Consider the following 21,119-nt stretch of genomic DNA (forward strand, 5'->3'; position numbering starts at 1 on the left):
CTTGTGCATCACTGAAGTTAAGCACATATTTATATTCACCTAGGCTTAAAACTCATGCCTAACGTGCTTAACTTAAAAACAAATTGCCAAGTACGAACTTACAGTTTCCATAACAACCAAACGTTGTAACAGTGCCTCTGGCGGTAATATTTAAAATGTCAAAAATACCAAAATATGTAAAACGTTCTTTATAAAGTTGCCAACAATGTTTCTCAATTAAAAGTTTTTTAGTTTGACAATATGAATGCAATATATCATAGCTCACCAATCTATTCAGCCTTGAAAGAATATTTTTTTGAGCCTTATCGGAATCAACCTATCTAAAAAACTGATTGATGTTGCCTATTTGTACATCAACTAAAAAGTGTGTTAGGATTGTAAATAAAGATCCAAAATGTGTCACATGTTTTTAAACGCGCGCAGGCCCAAATGTTAAAGTAACGTGTGTACATTTTATAAGCATGTGAAAAGGGCAAAAGATTATCTGGGTCGAAATGTTCGCACTTAAAAAGCATGAAGAAAATAAGTCTATTACTGGACGACTATTACTAAATTTTGCAAAATAACAAGAGTTTACACCGTGAGTGCATTAAAAAAATACGGCTTGGCCATTTCGCAAAATTTATTTCCACTCACAATGGGAAATTTATTACTGTTGCTTTCCAGAATGAGCAGAGTTGGAGAAACAAACAGATTTTAACTATAGTGGTGTTACAGCAAGCCGTTACTGTCGCGAAGTGTGTGAATTTAGAAATAAATTCTGCATTAAAGCTTTATGCCACTATAACATAACCGAGTTGTGGAAGGCCTTTATGCCAAGATAATATATTTATTTTGCGACTATACCTAGCTGGGTCAATTTGATTTCAAAACAACAAAAATAATTGTTGCATGCTCTTTAAAGGAATACCCGAGATTTTTTTTAGATTTTTCTTGATGAGTAATTTTGTAAAGCTTGCCCAGGGCCCTAATAAAAACTACAACGATGAAACACAAACGAGATATTTAAACGGAATGGTCTATTCTTAGCATTTAAGCGCGTGCTCTGTAAAAATATATAAATCAATGCGCAATCAACATCAGCAAGAAAAGTGTAATAGCCTGGAGATACCAGGTTACCCACTACAGGTCGTGCATAGTGAGGGAATTATGCAAGCCTTGCATCTCGCCCATCCGCTGGGTGGCATTGAGGAGTTTGTATTCAGTTGCGTGGAGACGAGCGCGAAGCTGTCGGTTCGATTCCTCAAGTTCGGGGACTCGTGTGTCTACTTTGCTCTGCTGTCGGGTCGTCGTCTACAACAAAGTAAAAAATCCACACTTTTGACTTTGAAATACCAGTGAAAACAAATAGAGTAGTAGAAAAGTAGCTTAAACGTTAAACTAATACGCAATTTAGAAAAGGACTTCTATATACGTGAGAATAATTACGACGGGAATGTGTTCAACAAAAATCAAACAAATTCTCTAATTTAACGCAGCAGAAAGCTGTTAAACCAACACAAACGTAACCACAAGCCATTTACAATAACGTGAACAAACACACAGGTAGATTAACACGCATTAACGACTACACTTCGCGCCCGAATACAGGGTCACGTTGCCTTACGTTTGCCTGCATCGGTGGCACATTTTCAGCCATGGTGCGAGCAGGTGCGTCCCAACACTGCAAAGCAATAACCTGGTGAGAAGCTGTGCTGATTTTAAAGAGAAACATTATGTGATTTATGCATGGCGGCGGTGCTCAATGCCTACTTATACAAAATTTTAATAATATTATATCATCATTAAGTCAAAGTGTAAAACAAATGTTTTTTTAATGTAATGCAAAGGTTCTTAAGTGCAACATTTTATGTTAGGCATTCTTAAGGCAATTCGACTACAAAATTGCATTTAAAGTTCGTCAGTAATTATTAATTAGTAATTACCAACGAAAGTATTTAATAAGCTAAAACTAAAAGTATTTAAACATGTCAAAAATATATTGTGAATAACTGGTGATATGCACCTGCAACTTATTGGTAAGATCCTGGCATTTTCGTCTATTACTAGATAACTGGGATTGAAGATCTTTGATCTTGTCTTCGTATCTCTCCACAGCTGTTTTGGTCTCTTCCTTCCATCTGACCAGGAATTTTTGGTAAGACTAAATTATATACAGAACTTGGAAAACTTGAATCAGTTTGTCCACATGCCAACCTATTTCATTCTAATGGGTGCATCATCAATATCTTATAATAGAATGCTGTTCAATTCAGATGAGACACTGATGAAACTTACATTGGAGTACCACACATTTGTCTTTTACTTTAAACACTCTGTTTTGGACTCATTTTTTCACAAAAAAATTAGTACTTATTTTATTTTCATTATAGATCTATTTTTTTGTTTGAGACCAGGGATAGTTTGTTAAAATTCTGCCAAACAAATATTTTGTATAAGGGACTTACTGAAGGTATATGATTAGCATTATTTATAAAAATTTTACAAGACGCCCCAATATTTTTTTAGATTAAATGGCACTTATTTATAGATTCTTTAACGTCAAAATAACCATTTTACCGAGCATTAATCCGTTGTTGGTCTGCCAACATGGTATTCAGTTGCGCCGTGCTTCTTCTACTGGCGTCATCCACCCCCTTTAATCGACATTCGAGTTGTTTCTTTTCCCGTTCCAAGCGATCTTTGCTAATGGCAAACTCCTTGACCGCATTAAGTTTCGCCGTACGAGCTTCTTCCTCGAGTTTCTGCGTTTCAATACATTTTAATACACTAAAAAAAATTACCACGGAAGTAGAAAGTTAAAGATATAACTTCAACCTTGTTATGCTTAATTTAACATATGTTTCACATTTTCAATTAGCTAACAGGTCCGATATGATGAGCGTCGTTTCCAAAACCTAATCGACGTGCAATGAACCTGAATATCGTGCTTGTATTGGTTGCAGCTCTCCAGCAGATGAACTCTTTCGTGCTGTGATTCGTCCACTTGACGCTGTAACCTTTTGACCCGCTGTTCGAGTGTTTGATTGGTCGAGACGAGGCGCATCTTGTCGTCCTCGCCCTCCATGTTCAACCGCTTAATGCGATCTTCGAGTGACTGTTAAGTATTACAAGAAAACGTTGGGAAAAAGGCTAAGTAAACTTCGTAAAAATAGGAAATATTTTGATCGTTGTATGACGTTGTTTTACTTTTTGTCGGTACTTTTGAAAAGAAAGCGACCAGATGAATACCACCGGCTGCAATATTCGCGCGATATGATAGAGCTGAATTACGATTAAATAGACTTTCAATGAAAAACCTAGCTTCTTAAGCGTTGCATTACGAAACATTATCAGACAAAGCTTTACTTAAAATGCGATTCGGTCGGAAAATCAAAGCGCTGCAGGTTGTTCAAACAGGCTCTCATCTCAATGACAAGTGTCTTTTAAGACCAGTGGTTCTTAAACAGTGTGCTGAGACAAACTAGCGTACCACTAGAGATTCTCAAGTTTTGTACTGTTAAAAAACTTTTCGTACTGTTTACATAAGTAGGCATGTAGACAAGTAAAGAGATTCATCCTGCATACTAACAATATGGGATTAGCTACGTGCTTTCGTGAACGTTTTATCATTCCTTGCTTAATTCACAAAAAATAGGAACTATAAAGTTTACTGCAACTTAGTATTTTTTTGCTGCTTCTTATTAAGCTGCTAGCACAAATTCAAAACCAAAAAGGCAAACTCATGTTTGAAATGTTGCGTAAGATTGTCTTCGTTTTAATAGTAAATTTAGCCCATGGGCCGAGTTTGCCAATGCCTGTTCTTCAATCTTAACCCGCCAACAATTGGATAACTTGAGCAAACGAAACCGTAAAAAACAAAAAAAATGTGAACGTAAGAACCGTGTAAAACAAGTTGAAGAGCAGCGGTTTGTCCACCCTTGGTTTAAACGCAAGAGTCAACACACGAACGCCATTCACCTGAACAGTGATCAGAGCGTCGTCCCGTGCTCTTTCGGCATTGATGGTTCGGCGCTGGAAGTCCTCGATGCGAGCTCGGTCGCTGTCCTCGTTTCTCTGCCTCACCACGGCGTCCAGTTCGGTTTCTGCAGTCCTCTTAGCTCGTTTTGCACGGTCGGCGTCGGAACGAAGGTTCGCCGCTTCCAGTTCAAGCGTCTTCGGGTTGAAATTTAAACGTGAATTGTACGCTTTTTAATATGCGATCTGCCCTACGTTTATATGCCAAGCAATGTTACAGAAAATATAAACTAGTAGGCCTACACCGTACACATGTAAAGTGTCGTCACTTCAAACAGTATGCCACCCACTCCAGTGTTACAGCTAATCATTTATTTAAAATATTACCAAGTCAACGACATCTTAAAATAAGTCTGCTGAGATTTTTTTACACCAATTTTAGTGACACTTACCTTAGAAACTCCTATATGTTGAGATATGTTGCTTTTATCTAATACTAATTATGTCCAAAGGAATGTAAGTGAGCTGAACAGTATAAAATGGCGTCTAGAGTTATTTTTAATTTACAAAACTTACCTCCAACTCCTCCAGCATTCTTTGGAGTTTGTTGTTGGCTTGCGATTGCACTCGGTCGACTTCTCGTTTGATCCTGTCAGCAACCTCCTCCACAAGTGTTTCCATAGCAGCAGACGCATTGGCGACGTCTTGTTCTCTTTGCTTCTCACGAACAACAGCGGCATCGCGGGCAAGCAATGCATCGTCGAGGAGCTGGGCGCTTTCGCGAATCTTAAACCGAAGTTCGATATTTTAATAGAACACAGAAATAGAATTCTAGAAAATAAAATATAAAGCCCCGTTACTTTTATAATGAAAAGGAATATCTTGTGTCAACAACATATCGTAAAGTTACAAACACATATAAATTAATTAGCATACAAATTTTGTTTGGTTTCGTTAACCAACTTAAAATACAACTCACCTGCATAAGGTATGTCATTTCTTTTTCCTCGATTTCAGCATTGGTGTTTTCAAGTGCTGTAATGCGAATCTTTAGGTGGTCAATTTGTGAATGGGCATTGGTGGTATTCTGGAAAAAGTGTATTGACATGTAACGATGTCAAAGAAAAAAAAACAATTTTTGTTTGTGTTAGACCAACTTGTAATGCTTGTGCCAGCCTTCCTTCAGTCTCTGCAAGACTGGATTCAAGTTGCCTGTTTTTTGTGGAATTGAGCATGTCTTTGTGGACTAATTTGTCGTTTTTAGTCTCCTGTAAAAAACAAGTACTTGAAAGTTGAAATGACATGAAGCATGCTCAAAACTTAAGCAAGTGGGAACCAGTGCCCATGAAAATATAGTTTTAGGTTGGCCAGACGCAAACATGTGTTAACATAGAATAGGCACAAGGGAAGAATAAAAAAAATAAAAAGATACCAGTTGGTATTTTTTTCCGTTTTACCAGATCAGATACTTGGGCTTTCAAGTTGTCAGCGAGCTGCTTTAACTCATCTTCATGTTGAGTACTTTGCCGGATTGTCTGCTTGTTGGACTTTAACTGGTCCCGAAGGCTCTTAATGTCATTCAACTAAAATAAAATTCATTACAACAAAATCGGTAATAAGAAAAAAAATACCAGTACCAACCGTACTCTCTAAACCAGGTATACATTTTCTCTATGCATGATACTAGTAACATACAAAATAAACCCTAATTATCCAAAATGAAAAATCTTGGCACAAAACAGTTATTTAAATTTATAGTTTGTGAACACACGTTCATTTGCATAAAATGCATATATTAAACACATGCCCAATGCTTTTACAAAGGATCACCTGCTGGGTGGTGGCAACTGCAAAGGCTTGGTTTTCTTTTTGAAGCATTTCTATTGTCATTTGCATTTGTAGATTCATGTCTTCCAGCTTTTCGTTTCTGGCTTTGGTTTCATCAAATATTCTTTCTCTTGAGCGCGAGTGGGAAACTTCAGTAACCTTTTCATGTCGAAGTCTATTAAAAAAAATTATGTTGGCCTGACCCGATTGAGGTAAATATCAGTACATATTTATTAAACCTAAATTATCATAGAAATGCAATTCTAAACAATGTGACAGATCAAAATTGTAAAATGATTGCATTTTGACAGGTATATATAAAGAAAAACATTGTGTTAACTGACTTATCCAGTATTTTGACAGTCTCCTTGTTCATCTCCAGAGCTGCATCTTTTTCTCTGTATGCTAGTTCCAACTGTGTTTGTAGGTTTTTCAAAATGGCATCATCCTGTGGCTTACCAAGCTCTACATATTTAATTTTAATTGTGAGAATTTTTTCTTGCATAATGCAGTATATGTTATATGGATGTTTTTTGTCAAGTTAAAAACATACAAGCTAAAGTATAGAAGATGTTGTAATTTACAAATCAAATCTCAAGAGATACATTCAATTGTTTTTCCACATAAATTACTCTTTTCTACAATTGAAGAAACAAGAGACATAGTTTGCTGTTATGATTTATACTGGACTGGTAATAACTAGTAAAATCAATTAATCATGTTTCTAGGGTTTAACTCTTAGCATTATATTTGAATAACATTATAATATAACTATTCATAATGTTCCATTGTTTACGTAAACCAATGATTCAAATAAAATGCCTCGAAATATGTGTGTCAAGAGATTTTCAAGTGTGCTGAAAAACTTTTTGTAATTTGTGAAAATTTTCTATTATTATTACAAAAGGCATACAGACATGCAAGGAAGACTTGTATACATAGAAGCCTGATAAAAATACTGCATATTGCTTTTCATGTGTTAAGGACATAGGCCCTGAATGTGGATGTGCAGAGCATAATTAGTTCTGTCCTAGATTTGCTTGCAGGGCATCAAAACGCACAGTAATTTGCACGAAAATTCCGCTACTGAGAACATTGTAATAAATATAGCGCAATATATTCGCCGTCAGTAGCACAGTGTTAGATTTTGTGGTAATATATGCGTCAAGCCGCCAACTGAGACCAAAGTCTACAAAAGTGTTAACTTTTTTTATTCAAGTTTATCACTTGGCCACCTAAATTTATTTAAACGTCATGGCAACAAGCTAATGTGAATATATTCGTGCACCTGGGAAATTAGGAGTTCAAAGAGCTAAAGCACAGTTTGTTATGACTATATTACAACATACACAGCACATAGTTTCAACAACAGAGAAAAAAAAAATTTTTTTTTTTTTAAGTTTTGTTGGTGATTAGTAAGCATTCTGTTTTGATCCAAAAACGCCCTGAAATTTTGATAGTTCCGCACCTATGGTTTAGGGCTATTGTCAAGGTATAAATTGTTTTGTAGAAAGTTTGTCATAAATTGTGTTTGGCTTCTTATTGTGTTGCATGCTAAAAAATTAAGAACCACTGAGAACAATGTGAAGGATAATTAATACAAACCTGAATTTTCAACATCTTCAAGATGCTGCTGTACAATATCATGTAACTCTTGATGAAGTCTTTGGTTCTCATCATTAAGTATCTGTAACCGAGATACAACTAAACAACATAAACTAGAATAATTGTAAATGAAATAGTACTTGATTGTAAATTAAATAGTAGTAAACTGTGAAATAACAAAAGATTGTGTTATAATCAGTAGTTATTTTATAAAAGTTGTCACTAGGCATGCTCAAATTAGACCAAAGATTTGTAACGCTGAGGCGACGAGCTCTACTCCAATATTTAACTGTTTATAATGATTTTATTGGTTCCATGTTGTGTTTATTTGTTGTTAGTTCTACTTTAATGCAGTCCTATGCTTTACGTCAAAATTACACATGTGTAGATAAGGAGCTGAAGAAGAATGTTTTCATGATTTAGCGATTTGCAAACTTTTGGGCCCTTATTAATTGTTTTCTTATACGGCCAACTTGAGTTGTGTTTAGCCAAAAAAGTACGGTTAACGGTATATCGAAGTTGTGCACAGGGGTTGAGCACCATGTCACCCTCCTTACCAACATTTTTTCAGTCCACTTTAACAACAAAACTGTGAAATATTTTGCGCATTTTTTGACCTATCATCTCCCTTAACTATCACAATTGGTTAGAAACGAAGAACTCTGACTTTATTGCATGAATTTGTAATGTTATTTGCAGTATAGCTATTGTATTGTGTGTCATCACACCTTTTGAAACACAATTCATACACTGCTTAATTTTTGTACTCCAGGCAACATTTCAGCTCGATGGAAACCAATATATCAGGCACAAGCAATATTTGTATGCAACAGGTTTTCTATATTAAAGGTTACCCAATACAAACCAAATAAACACAATTTGTTTGCGCTTTGTGTTTAACAGTCAACTTTAATATTTTCATGTTCTCTTACTGATATGTAATCGAAAAATACAGAATTAATTTTAGTATGATAATAAATATTTAGTATTTTAGAGGGGGGGCAAGGTACAGCACAATTACCAAAGCCGGGCACGGTAGATTAAAGGTTAAGAACCACTGAATTAGAATCACCAGGTATTTCAGTATATGAGTATTTAATTTGACAAGTCCATTATTGAATCCTAGTATATTATTTAATTTGTTCATTTTAGGTATGTGGTTGGTGGTTGGTAACTAAATATCAAATAATCATATATCAAATTTGCTATTATAACTAATGGATATGACATTACCAATATTAATAAATTTAAAAACACTGACTGATTAAAAACACTGTTTTAGCAAAGCGATCAATTCATATTAAAACTTGACACTCACATATATACAAATTAGAAAGAGCCTTTAACTTTAAAACAATCCTTTTGCTAAAAAAGCGGGAATATCCCTAGTTACTCCATTTCATAAAACAGTACCTCTAACTTTGCAGTAGAATCTTTATTTTCTCTTGTTAAGCTAGTCAGTTGTGAGATTAAAGTTGACAAATGTTTTTCATATTCATTTACAAGTGGTGAAAGCATTACAGGATTTGAAAGCCATGGAGGTGGAGTTGTGCATATCCCAGTCTGAATGTAAGAGAAACAAAAATTGTTATTCCATATATATATATATACTTGCTATTCTTTTAAATCTAACATTGTCAAGCTATAAACATGAAATACCAAACAAATGGCTTGGAAATTAAAAAGTTCAACTTCAAATAATTATTTTTAGACTTAGATAAGTTATATAAACATTAAACTATCATCAAAAGTTTGATGAGAAAGAAATATTATTTGATATTGCAACTAAATAGCGGATAATAATTGCGAAAAATTTAAATAATTCTGAAATGCTAACGATAAAATATACATTAATCATTATTTGAAGGGCTAAGGGTTTAATCAAATTTCATGTACTTTTGCCAAAGATCTGCCAAACGATTTCAACCAATATTTGCTCTTTACAGGTAAATAAAAAAATAGCTGAAAAAACATGCCAACATGGCATATACATTTTGTATAGTCAGATCAATATACTGGCAGCATTACACACTTGGCGCCCATTATGTCTGTTTGATCTAGATAAACTGTGCTCATAAAAAACCCAGGACGAAATTGTGGTGGTCCACACTAGGGTTCCTCTTTTTCCCGGATTTTTTCACTCCCGGGAAACGGGATTGAAAAATGAAACTTACCCGGAATCCCGGGATCCCGACGAAAAAATTATACATAAAATTACGTCATTTTGAGGTTTGTATTTTTTTATTTTAGCTCCAAACATTTAATTAAGCTCATTTATGGGCGTTCTTTCACTTATGTACGTGGAAAGTTATGCAAAAAAAACAAAAGAAAGAAATACCACATATCACAGGTTAGCGTTTGGGTGAGGGTGTGTCAAGTATTATTATGTTTATTATTAATAATAACCCTTGACCCACCCTTACCCAAACGCTAACCCGCATTCTAACCCAAATAATTTGCGTTGTGGTAAGCGGTATTTAAAGACCGTTTTTTTTTTATTAATTTGTACGTTCATAACTGAAGGAGCGCCAGACCTTCTCTAATACGAGTCAGGACCGCTATTTGTGCATGCATGCGCATGCATGACGTATTTTTTTGTTAGAATAAATTCAATTAGGTTTTTCCGCTGGTAAGCGCAAATAAAACAACTCAGGCAACGACGTTAACATGGTTGGTACTATTTTTTTATTTATATTAGTCAAAAACGGCCATATTTTTAAAGTTTTGCTAGGTTGCCGAATACCCGGGATTATAAAAAAAATTTCCCGGGATTCGGGATTGTTAATTCGCGGGAAATCCCGGGAATTTCCAGTCGAAACATTCCCGGAGAGGAACCCTAGTCCACACTAACACCGAAGAGTGTTAAATACAACTAATTGAAATAGATAATGTGTTTTTGCATGTAAAACTTAAGTTTATTAACTAGTTCATTAGTCTAATGAAGTATTCTAATAGACAAAAACTGTTTTAAAAGATTGGAGCATAATGGTTGGAGGTTGTAGTCAGATGTAATAAGAATATCAAAGCCCATACAGAAGTAGGTATCATTTTGAACGTTTCAAATTATATCATTTGTAGGTATCATTTTTGAACGTTTTGATGTTGAAAATGAATAAAGAGTTATTCGAAACGTTCAAAATGATACCTACTTCTGTATGGGCTTTGATATTCTTATTATGTTTTAAAAGAGATCAACTTTTACTTATTTGAAAATACCGTTGCAAATTCCCCAAGAGAATCAACTCCTTGATACTTGGACAATGCTGCATTAAGTCTGTGAACCGTTTGGCGGAGGAATAGTATCTCGTCAACAGCACTGTTTCCACCACTACTATTTACTTCTGCCATATTTACCTAGGTTATTATGTTAAAATACTATTACATGTCTTACAAAACCAAAGATAATGACAATAGACTAGTCTACACTGTACATTTAAAAATGATATCCGCTATGTAAGGTTCAAAAAAAAAAAGTTTGTTGATTAACGAATTCAGTGATGTAGAACTAAATTCCGTTTAATCACGTGATTCACCTAATTTACAAACGACAATATTATATTTAGTCCTTCTATTTCTTTTAATTATGGTCATCAATTTTTTTTGTTAACTTCAGCTATAAAAAACGAATACCAAATTGTTCTGTTCCAGTGTGTTCGTTTTTAAACCATTTATGCGCAAAATAAACAAAACTTGCGACGTCATTCACCGTTCGTAAAAAACGGTTGACTGCAGGCAGTTGCGCGAAATCATAAATCGAAATTTTGGGAAAACAACAGTATAGTAGGTTTGTATGGTCTGAACAAATTTGTAAGTTTAAAACATCGAATAACTACTGCAATTTTCTGTTATGTCTGCAAGAATCCAGTAAAATAAACTTAGAGCAGAAATATAATTATTTTATTCTTAATTTCTTAGCATATCGAAACATTTTCATTTCAGCATATCTCTATACCATTAGTATATGGCGTCTAGCAACATAATTTAAATGAGCAGAGATATGTTTTTTTTCCATAACAATTTAAAAAAATAGATGCAATGTTACGTTATATAGAAAGCTGTTATTAAGATAGATGTATTACATTTAAATTATGACCATCGTTAACCATGGATATTGAAAAGATTTTGGATCAACTGCTTATGCCACCTCCAATCGGTTCAATACCCGACCAACTACCGGTAAAAGTTTTTTTGTTATTTTTTGATATCAGAAGTAACATTAGAACATTGTCAGAGTTTTGTATAACGCATTTTGTGTTTTATTTCTATAGGACCTAGGCGGAGGTACACTTAATCGAAGTCATACACTTAATCGAAGTCATGGCTCATCAAGTAGCAATTCTAGTTGGATATCTGAATCATCATGTGGCTGCCACTCTCCGAGAAGTTCTTTAAACAAATCCGAAATTGTTTTTTATAAACGCTCAATCTTACCACCTTTGGTAGGAAAATTTTATGGCAAAATATTTTTTATGTTGTACAGTGTTTGTTTCAAATGCTATGTTTAACAGCTTTGTGGAACATTGCGAACAGAAATGCAATTCCATAAACAACAAGCAATTAAACAAGAACAAAAAAAGAAAAAGAACTTGCGAGGAACACTGATAAAAAGAGTTGAAGCCATTTTGTCTTCTATTGATGTATGTCTAGTATACTACTGTCTATTGAGTTTGGCATATAACTCTCATATTTTTGGTTTTGTTAATGTTTTTTTTTCTTCTAAGCAATCTGATTCTTCGCTGTCACCAGAGAGCAGGAAAAGTTCTCCCAAAATTTCTTTTCCAAATAATGCTGCCTGTGAAAACCCCATTAATAAATTATTGCATGAAGAAAATATTTCTACCTTAGAGCAAAGTGTTTCTACATTTGAAAGTTCACAGCAAGACAAGAATGGTAAACTACCCAAGCATTATGCTTTTAAATTGTTTAAACTGTGTTTAAATATTTTTTTAATTTTCAGAAAGTGACCTGACAACAGAAATTGTAGAACATGGACACGAAGAAGTAGATGTTATAAATCCTGGTGATTCTAGTAGTTGTTCTGATAGTAGTTTTCAAACAGATGCATACAAACGCAGCTTGCAGAATCTTTTACAAAAGTCAATCAACTCAAGCTTAAATGATACATTTACAAAACAGGAAAGCAATAAACCAGAAATAACCAAATGTAGTGGTAAGTAATTGTAATCCAAACATGATGCAAACCCAGGATATGATTTCTTTATTTAGTATATTTTTGTATTAGATGTTGTATCTTCTTCTACATCTTCAACAACTGAAAATGCATGGGCTGAAAACACTCTAGCAACAGTTGTTCCAAAGAGTGACCAAGAAAGCTCTTCAATTGTAACTCCAGGAACATTTTATTCACCTGATAATTCAACCAAGGGTGTTGCTAGTCCAAGTGATAACTCTGATACAGACATGGCAGCTTCAATTCTTGTAGACTCTATTTTGGAAGAAGTACGAAGTGAATTGACAGCTTATGCTTCATTTCAAACAGCTTCATTGGTTGAATCTGAAAGCCATTTGAAAACTTCAACACTTCAATACAACGATGATTGTTTGTCAAAACGAATTTCTCAATTGCCATTACCTGAAGTCACAATCAATTCAACAAAAGAAAGTTCATGCGCGGAAATCCTTTCATCAAATGATTCAAATAATACCACAACCCATATAAATAAGGCACTTGATATAATTGAAAATCAATTAAGTTGTAACACTTTCGAAACAGCTCTTGAAAGTCGAACAATTGAAAAAGCAAGTTCTACTTTGAGTCATTCTATAACATCGATTTCATCACCTGCCACAGTTAGTATTGCAACTGAAACCTCAGGTTTGTCATCAGCAATTTCACCTGAAACATTATCTTTGATCACTTCATATCAACATGCCCTAGAATCGACCGAGGTAATTAACATATATATATTTTAGATCACGTTGGACAAATGTTTTGCAGTTCCTTATACTAATACACTATATCTATATGATATATTTTTTATAATATGACAGTTTTAGACGTTACTGTATCAAAATTATATTTTCTAAATTAGTTCTGTGTGATGTTATTAATTTAACAAAATCACTATATATTTGCTTGAATAGTTTTGCACAAATTCAAGTAATTACATACAACTGCACCAATTTAAAACTTAGCTCTTTTTAATAACTATGTTTTTTAGAGCTTTGGAAATAATGATGACTGCCATTTTGACAATCAAATGGCCATTGTAAACAACATCACTGATAAGACAAATGGTAACAACCTTGTAAAATTTCACTTAAACATATAATATATTGATGTTGAAAAACTTACTGATTGAACATTTGTTGCAGTGTCGGATAAATCTTTATCAGAAGGTAATACTTTAACCACCTCAATTAAATCTGTATGTGAAATCAATTCTGGAAAAGTTTTTGCAGGAAGAACAAGATCAAATTCTTATTCAATCGACGCCCCATCACCACTGCTTGTTAGCTCTAGAGCTGAACACACGTATGTTGCACTGTTGTTGTTTTTTCCCTTTGAATTAAATTTATTCCCATTTGTTTGTTTCTATCAATGGCTCTTAAGTAGGGATTCATGGATGTCATGAGTCCACAGAGATATTTTGTGGGCCAATGGGCTTTGCTTGCCTAACATCAATGCATCATAGAAAAATAAATTGTCCAATTGTTTAGTTTGCAAAATTCTTCTTGCATATTTGTACACGAGTTCACACTCGAAGAGCGGGTGTTCATAGGTTAAGTTTTTTTATGACGTCACGATATGACATAGCTTATCATGTCACTCCTTTAATTTAATAGGTTTTGCGGCCAGTCAAAATTTCTAAAGTGGCAATGCGGCCCAATCTGCTAAAAGGTTTGTCATCCCTGGTTTAAGGCATGTGACTTGACTTGCTATTGTTGAAAACGGCTTAACTTGAATTTAAGCTGTTTTACAAAAACAAGACCTTGTTTTTCAAGTTTTTGCCCTCTAGAAAAAATCCTGCTTAGTTTAACAACAATCTTATTTTACTTTCAAGTATCTTTTCATCTGTCTTTTTGATGCATTATCATACAGTGGTGTTCCCTAATAAAGTTTTACATACTTAATCTATATAAATGCTTTTTTGTTAATGTTATTGACTGATTTTTAAATATAAACAAAGGTCTGCTTGGCTGTATTTAAATCTCAAAAATGTAGATTTTGGTCATTTGTGCAGCCATACAGCTGTTGGGTCAATGGCCCAAAGAACTTAGTAATTTGGCATAATCATCTTGATAAATGACATTATATCGAGCAATTTGCTAATCGTTGTTGTATGCCTAATGCTTAACGCCTGGTTCTAAATTAAAAGTTTTGTTAGTTGTTCCAAACTTCACGCTCCATTTTATTTGAATATTTTTGCGCAAGTTTAATTGACAACAGGAGCTCTCCTAATGGTTCTTGCTTAATGACATGTCATGACATAATTTAGTGACATCAAACTTGAGAATTTTCATGACCCCTGAAAACAAAAACTTAGATATGCCCCTGCAGTTTAACTGGTTTCAGAAAGGGGTCCATACCTCTCAGCCAAACCATCAAAAGGGTCTATTACACTAAAGAGTTTGGGAAGCATAAATGGATTTATGTCAATTTATTTTAAATAGGGGAAAAGGTACTTTTAAGTTTGAATGTCAGCTTTGTAAAAAATATTTTTAACATTTTTTTGGTAGTAGTTATTAATTTGAATATTATTGCGATTTTTTAAACAATAATGTTTTACTACATCAACGATTTGTAAATCATCAATCAACTTTTCTAGTTTATGCTGTGGTAACTTTTTGAAAAACAACATATTTATAACTTTTGTTCAGTTGAGCATCAAAAATGTTCTTTGACATTGCCTGTTTAACTCTAAAAATTTGCTTATCTTAGGATATTCTCTGTTGGTGACGAAACCAGTTCTGAAACAACTGAGACAGAAAGTAGTTTTTTTGCTCGAGATGTAAAAAGACGACTGGAAATGCCTTCTGACTCCGAGGAAAGCTCAGTGTCGCAACCTAGGACTAAAAAGAAGGAAATTGGACAATTCAATGGTATATATGTGTAGAACTTCTTTGGTTACCAGTTATTTCTATATTTATCGTTTCATACAAATTGAGAGGCCAAAAAAATAAATTTGTTTTTTTTACGGTAATATAAGGTATGAAACAATGCAAATTATACAAACTACCAAATATTGAGAATAAAAAAAGGTTTATTTAATCAGTCGTTTTTTTACAAGAGACCATGGTTTAAAAAGTCCAAGACTACAAAATTGCTTATGCACAGGAAACAGTAATAAAAACAAAAATTAGCTCAGAAAAATGGAATTCACTGTAAATTGATTAGGTGTTCAGGATTAGGTGTTCACCAACCTTTAGAATAGTAGGGCTTTTCTAACCTTTAAGCCTTTTTAACTTTCTTATTTATAAACCTTATTTATACTAAACCAAGTGCATACCGGTTATTCCAATAAAGCTACAAGCCAGGCGACAAATGTATAGTAACCAAAGTTGGTAACAACCTTTTGCGCTAAACGGTAAACTTTTCACACAATAAGTATGTAGAATACCCAATTTATATGGCTTTTAAATAACTTCTTGCTGATAAAGTCAGTAAGTATTGACTTGCTGATAAAGTCAGAGTATTTAAAAACTAGTTTTAGTTTTAGTATTAACATAAAGATTGAGTGACTGTAATACCTTAACTGTTCCTATGATTTTGAAGCTCGCTTTGGATTATTAGGTTTTTTTATCGTATTAAACAACTGAGCGTCACAGTGTATTTTTAACAGTTTAACATTTTTCGCAACCTTACAAAAATAAACTAAAAACATCAAAAAATGGCTACACATTAAAGGCAGCTAAAAAGCAAAGAAAATTTGTAATATTAAATTTTGTAAAGTTGTACAAGTTTTGACTTTTATATTGACTCCATCGTCTAATTGTGCGATTTTTGTGATTCTACTAAAAAGTTTCCAGCTATGCAAAAACTTTTAATTATCCCCTTACAATGCAGGTTTAAACGACAATGGGGCCACTTAACAAAATGGTATTCAGAAAATAAAACCCCAAAACCGTATATTGTAGTTATATACATCTGGAGCATATAATTTCTTCATATAGTATAAAATTGAACAAAAACAGGTGTTTAAGAAATCAGTTAGGTCCATTATTCAGCATTGTAAATCAACACCTTGAAATAATAAAGATGTCATTTCTTCTTTTATAGCTATAAAGAAGATTAATGTGCAAATAGTTAATGTTGTTCCTTACATCGTCTTGTCACTCTCAGGTGACATAGGGACAAACTTAAAAATGTCAAACAATTCAAAGGCTTTATGATTTCACTAACACTTCATTAACTTTGTTTATACTAGAAATTATAAAACAGATGTTTGTTTTATATTACATTTTAAATCTGCAAATTGTTTTTAATTTTTAGGTCAAAGTCAAGTGGAATATTGTAAAGTGTTAGAGGAGCACCACAAAACAGAAATGTTGGAATTACAGAAAATACATGAGCAGCAATTGTTAGCATTACAACAGGTTAATTTTTACATTAAATACAATACTTTTTATAACAGTTATCTGATGTCTCAGAACAAACTATAACAATGTTTTTTTATAGAAACTTCTGCAGCAAAATCCTAATCTTGAAAAACCACTATACTTTAATGGAAGCAAAATATTGAAGAATGGCATGCCAGAACACAATGCTTCAAACAACGACAGAACAGTAAATAATTTTTTATTGTTTAGGCAAAACTGAAATACAACAGAATATATTATCTCTTAGGATGATGCAAAAGCACATACAAGATGGTGTAAACTGTCAGCTCTTGTCAAAGGCTATTTAACACGACAGCTTCTGGGATCCAGGCCTGTTCAGACTATAATGCAAACCATTAGGGTAAGATAATGCATATTCCACACTATTGCAGAATTATATATTTGCAGTGAATTATGCTGGTCTTAATATTGTTTTTGTTGAACAGGATTCAAGTAGAGCCATCCTTGCTATTAAAAGTGAAGAAATAGCTTCAGACAGCAATATGGATACAATACAGGACGCCACCTTGCTTGACAGACTGTTTTTACAGGTAAATTTTGCTATTATTGAAATTAAGATGTTCAAAAAACAACATGCATTTATTTTTAGTTGCAAGCATCACTTTTTGAATTCCATGACACATTCTTTCGTACAACCCTCCAAGATAGAATGGACATCATTGCAAATTCTCGCAAGTTTGAGTTACATCATATAAAAAAGGTTGTTCCCTAAAGTTGGCCAGTTAACATTCTATTGTGTGTTAAGTGCGCCATCAATATATGCTTTGTGCTGGATATGCCTAATGGATTTAGAAGTGCTAGATCAGATTTATAAATATACTTTTGTTATAGTGATAAAATACATGTGTAAAAGTTTTATAATATGAGAAGTAGGAATATCCAATACTTGACAAATCAATTTAGCCAAAAAATGCATCACAACCTGATCAGATACCGAATGTCATATTTACTGAGCAAATTAATCAAATTGAAATAAATTTAAGGTATTTTTTAGGTTATTAGACCAAAATTAGTTTCAGCGTTGTTAAGTTTATTGACTACAAATTGTTAACCTACTATTTTTGATAAATTTAGTTTATAAAATCGCTGTGTTGACCAAATCATGGCTGAAATTCCTATATTTAATGTATGTATCGGATCAGCACCGATACCACCCTAGTATAGACTGTGTACCGATACTACCACTTGGCAACATGTAAAGGCTCCAATCCAATTTTTTTACATACCTAATCAGAAGTATAAGTTTACCTCACCTAATCTATGACAATATATATTGATCTTAATCACTCTTCGTGGAACTTAATGTAAGCTTAGATTGGTGTGTTTTTCAGACGGAAGCTCATAGTACCAACAGTAAGACACAACGCTTATCATCAGCCACTTTAAAATCACTGCAACGCAAACAACAAACTAAAAGGTAGGACAGTTGTATTTTCACTTAAATATGAACAATTTGTTATACAATTGTTTCTCTCTTATATACAGGTCAACTAGAAACTCTGCAATTCAAGAAAAAGAGCGGTATGTGAAAATAACCATAACAAACTTGTTTTTTATTTATACATTCTTTCACTTTTAGTATTATTTTGTTTGTTTGCAGACCCCAAAAAACATCTTTACAAAATTCTGGTTCTAAAGAGGTAAAAGCTTTGCATACAGAAAAAACTTTAACTTAACAGTAACACATATGTTTTAAAATATTGTTGATAATGTACTCACTAAAACACTTCTAAATTCAAAAAAATATACAATTTGATTGCTTGAATATGCATTTTATGAATTACCGGGGTGTTCGAGATACTCTCCCACTTACAAATTTTAAGTCATTAATTTTGTTTCTAAAGAGTTCAGATATTGTATTTTTTATTATTCATACCAGGTAAAAAGCAAAATTTCTTACCTCTGGAAAAGCAACCCCAAAAGTAATAAGCTGCAACCAAGGAAAGAAAAATGCTTAGATGGAGAAAAACAAACAAAGGTAGCTAGAAGCACTAAGACACATTTACCAAAGCACGCTGGAAAACATGTTTTGGCTCCTAGCAGTTGATATTGTTGTTACTGTCTATCTTGTTTAACAAAATGTTATGTGTTCACTTTAAAATATAAACTGTACTTGCCAAGTAATAAATGTTTTACATACATTACTAAATGTGTATGGAAGTTAAGTTTTATGTTGTTTTTCATATGCAAACAAGTAAGGCATATCAATCATAATTTTGCGTTGCTGCTATCAACAAGTATTTTCCTAGTCAAATAATATTTGAACATTCATTCTAAACAAGAAAATTATAAAATCAGATCAATGATAATACAGGTTCATTTTCTTTCAGACATGTACTGTTATCTCGTTTTTTTAATTTTAAATGTTTTTGCTATAGATGGTTGTTTATCTTATTTTTCCACTGATTTCATTGTAGTTTCGTGTTGTTCCATAGCTTATGTATTTTATGTGCTTGTATCATTTAAATAGTAGAACTTGAAATGTGTTTACTAGTGTACATCATTATATTAAAACGCAACGAAACGTCTGGGGTGCGTAGACTAACTTGTGGTAAGGTAAATGTGATGTTATTGGATCAGAGCCGATACAAGGTGTTGTCATTGTCGGCGTGGACCTAATATACGTGTTCATTTCAACCATGTTTTGCGTTAAACCGCATTTTGGACTCCGGGAATGGAGTGATATCAACGGAAGGTAGGCCTACCCGTTTTTGCTAAAGCAGCGGCCACCAAACTATGATCCGTAGGCCAGATGCGTCCCGCGCGGTAAACTTATTTAGCCCACGGCATAAAAAAGTATTTATTGCTTTTCTAAAAGTAAATTAATGCTAAATTATCACTTGCTTACTGTTTTGTTGAAACAGTGTAAAAGTACAGACCGTACTTTGTTAGTGGTGAATGCATTTTTGTACAGAAAATTCATTTTTTTCTTTTTAAATGTTACATTGTTGGCCTACGACATCGTTATAGGTAAATATATTTAAATTGTTATAGATAGATGTTTTGTCAAGTAACTGTCAGCTTAAAATAGCGATGGCTAATTTGTTGTAATTAGAAAATATAACCACAATTTGTCGTTTTAAAATAGATTCACTTCGCTGAAACAGCTTCTCTCAAACGTATAAAAGTTAATGCAAAGTACCGGTAACTTCGTATTTTGGCACGCCAATTGAACTTCCGTTGGAAGTAGCCTACGTGTCGTGGCTATGTGCAGAACACGTTGAAAGGTATTTTGACACTTTATCTTAGACATGACGCGGTGGTTTTCTGGATTCGTAAAAAGTTTTGCCATGCAGCTTGGTTAAAAAATAAATTACACCATTTTGCGTCTTCCCTGTTTGTAATTAGTAGGATGTAAATTTAGGCTGCCTAATTTTTCCTGTGAGCCCTTGGTATTATCGCAAAACAGGACACTGGTTTTCTTAAGCGCCTATCAAATTTAACGAAAACAACTTGGGGTTTAGCTTGAGATAGCCTACTCTCCAGGATACCGTGTAATAAGGCGAGCTATGCACAAGCAACAATAGAAAACGAAATGCAATGCGACCAAATTGTATTATAATTCTAGCAGATACGACTTTTTAGAGACATGGTTTGTTGAAGGATCAACTAAATGTTATTCCGATGTTTGCTAAATTAGGGATTTTCAACTGTTAAAGTTTAAATTTCTTTCAAACGAAATGATAGCTGATAACCTCAGCTCGCAATATAGCGAGGTCAAGAAAATGACGAACAAACAAATAAACATGGTCCTGGGTAAATCGCAACTTTAAACAAAGTGAATATCTGAAATCCTATCCCAAACATCAGGTGGATGTGTTAAATTTTATGTAACATTTTACGGACGCCAATTTACATATAATGTTTTTGCATGTTTGTACCGTTTTATCAATTTAAATAAAAAAAATCGCCCATGCGCTTTGCAGCCAACTCCTTGACCTCATTTAAATCTATAAGTTGCACTTTTGTGCACGAGTTCGACCGAACAACAAGTTTTTTAACGTTTTATGACGTCTCGTATATTTTTGTAATAATTTTTATAACGCTTAATCAAAATTGCGAATCCGCTACTGCCACCATACATACTCCACAGCAATAATACTTTCTGGCAGGGCTGCTGAGTCGGGTAAAAACAACCCGAGTCCGAC

The 21,119-nt window shown here is 33.6% G+C and overlaps 2 protein-coding genes across 3 annotated transcripts; one reads left to right on the forward strand and one right to left on the reverse strand.

The window, feature by feature from the left end:
* Positions 1–815: 815 nt before the first annotated feature.
* Positions 816–10,799, reverse strand: LOC146160532 (sodium channel and clathrin linker 1-like). Of its 2 annotated transcripts, XM_083384221.1 has the most exons (15): positions 10,606–10,799; positions 8,803–8,952; positions 7,390–7,471; positions 6,129–6,249; positions 5,788–5,959; positions 5,415–5,540; positions 5,115–5,225; positions 4,937–5,044; positions 4,534–4,743; positions 3,961–4,155; positions 2,918–3,097; positions 2,560–2,744; positions 2,006–2,120; positions 1,607–1,663; positions 816–1,293 (listed from the first exon to the last, which is right to left on the reverse strand). In XM_083384221.1, the coding sequence occupies exons 1-15, from the start codon at positions 10,735–10,737 to the stop codon at positions 1,123–1,125; spliced, it is 2,115 nt and encodes a 704-aa protein (XP_083240347.1). In that variant the 5' UTR covers positions 10,738–10,799; the 3' UTR covers positions 816–1,122. The 2 variants fall into 2 exon arrangements, with proteins under 2 accessions (XP_083240347.1, XP_083240348.1); XM_083384222.1 differs by lacking the exon at positions 1,607–1,663.
* Positions 10,800–11,425: 626 nt separating this feature from the next.
* On the forward strand, positions 11,426–19,499 carry LOC146160533 (uncharacterized). Its single transcript, XM_083384387.1, has 18 exons — positions 11,426–11,565; positions 11,658–11,828; positions 11,898–12,026; positions 12,111–12,279; positions 12,347–12,559; positions 12,632–13,299; positions 13,572–13,647; positions 13,726–13,885; positions 15,293–15,453; positions 16,844–16,947; positions 17,030–17,137; positions 17,198–17,311; positions 17,397–17,501; positions 17,561–17,671; positions 18,303–18,388; positions 18,457–18,492; positions 18,572–18,611; positions 18,851–19,499. The coding sequence occupies exons 1-18, from the start codon at positions 11,494–11,496 to the stop codon at positions 19,016–19,018; spliced, it is 2,691 nt and encodes an 896-aa protein (XP_083240513.1). The 5' UTR covers positions 11,426–11,493; the 3' UTR covers positions 19,019–19,499.
* Positions 19,500–21,119: the final 1,620 nt, after the last annotated feature.

This window comes from Ascidiella aspersa, chromosome 3 (genome assembly GCF_963924565.1).
Source record: "Ascidiella aspersa chromosome 3, kaAscAspe10.2, whole genome shotgun sequence".
In the NCBI taxonomy this organism is placed as follows: Eukaryota; Metazoa; Chordata; class Ascidiacea; order Phlebobranchia; family Ascidiidae; genus Ascidiella; species Ascidiella aspersa.

What these genes read in the sequence shown, in the direction of transcription:
- LOC146160532 (XM_083384221.1), bottom strand. Translation starts at nt 10,737, where the DNA reads ATGGCAGAAGTAAATAGTAGTGGTGGAAACAGTGCTGTTGACGAGATA. An exon ending in AAGCCCAAGTATCTGATCTG is followed by an intron (nt 5,226 to 5,414) that starts GTAAAACGGAAA and finishes TGTTTTTTACAG; the next exon opens with GAGACTAAAAACGACAAATT. An exon ending in ATCTTACCAATAAGTTGCAG is followed by an intron (nt 1,664 to 2,005) that starts GTGCATATCACC and finishes ATTGCTTTGCAG; the next exon opens with TGTTGGGACGCACCTGCTCG.
- LOC146160533 (XM_083384387.1), top strand. Translation starts at nt 11,494, where the DNA reads ATGGATATTGAAAAGATTTTGGATCAACTGCTTATGCCACCTCCAATC. An exon ending in AGAAATAACCAAATGTAGTG is followed by an intron (nt 12,560 to 12,631) that starts GTAAGTAATTGT and finishes TTTTTGTATTAG; the next exon opens with ATGTTGTATCTTCTTCTACA. An exon ending in TTGACAGACTGTTTTTACAG is followed by an intron (nt 17,502 to 17,560) that starts GTAAATTTTGCT and finishes ATTTATTTTTAG; the next exon opens with TTGCAAGCATCACTTTTTGA.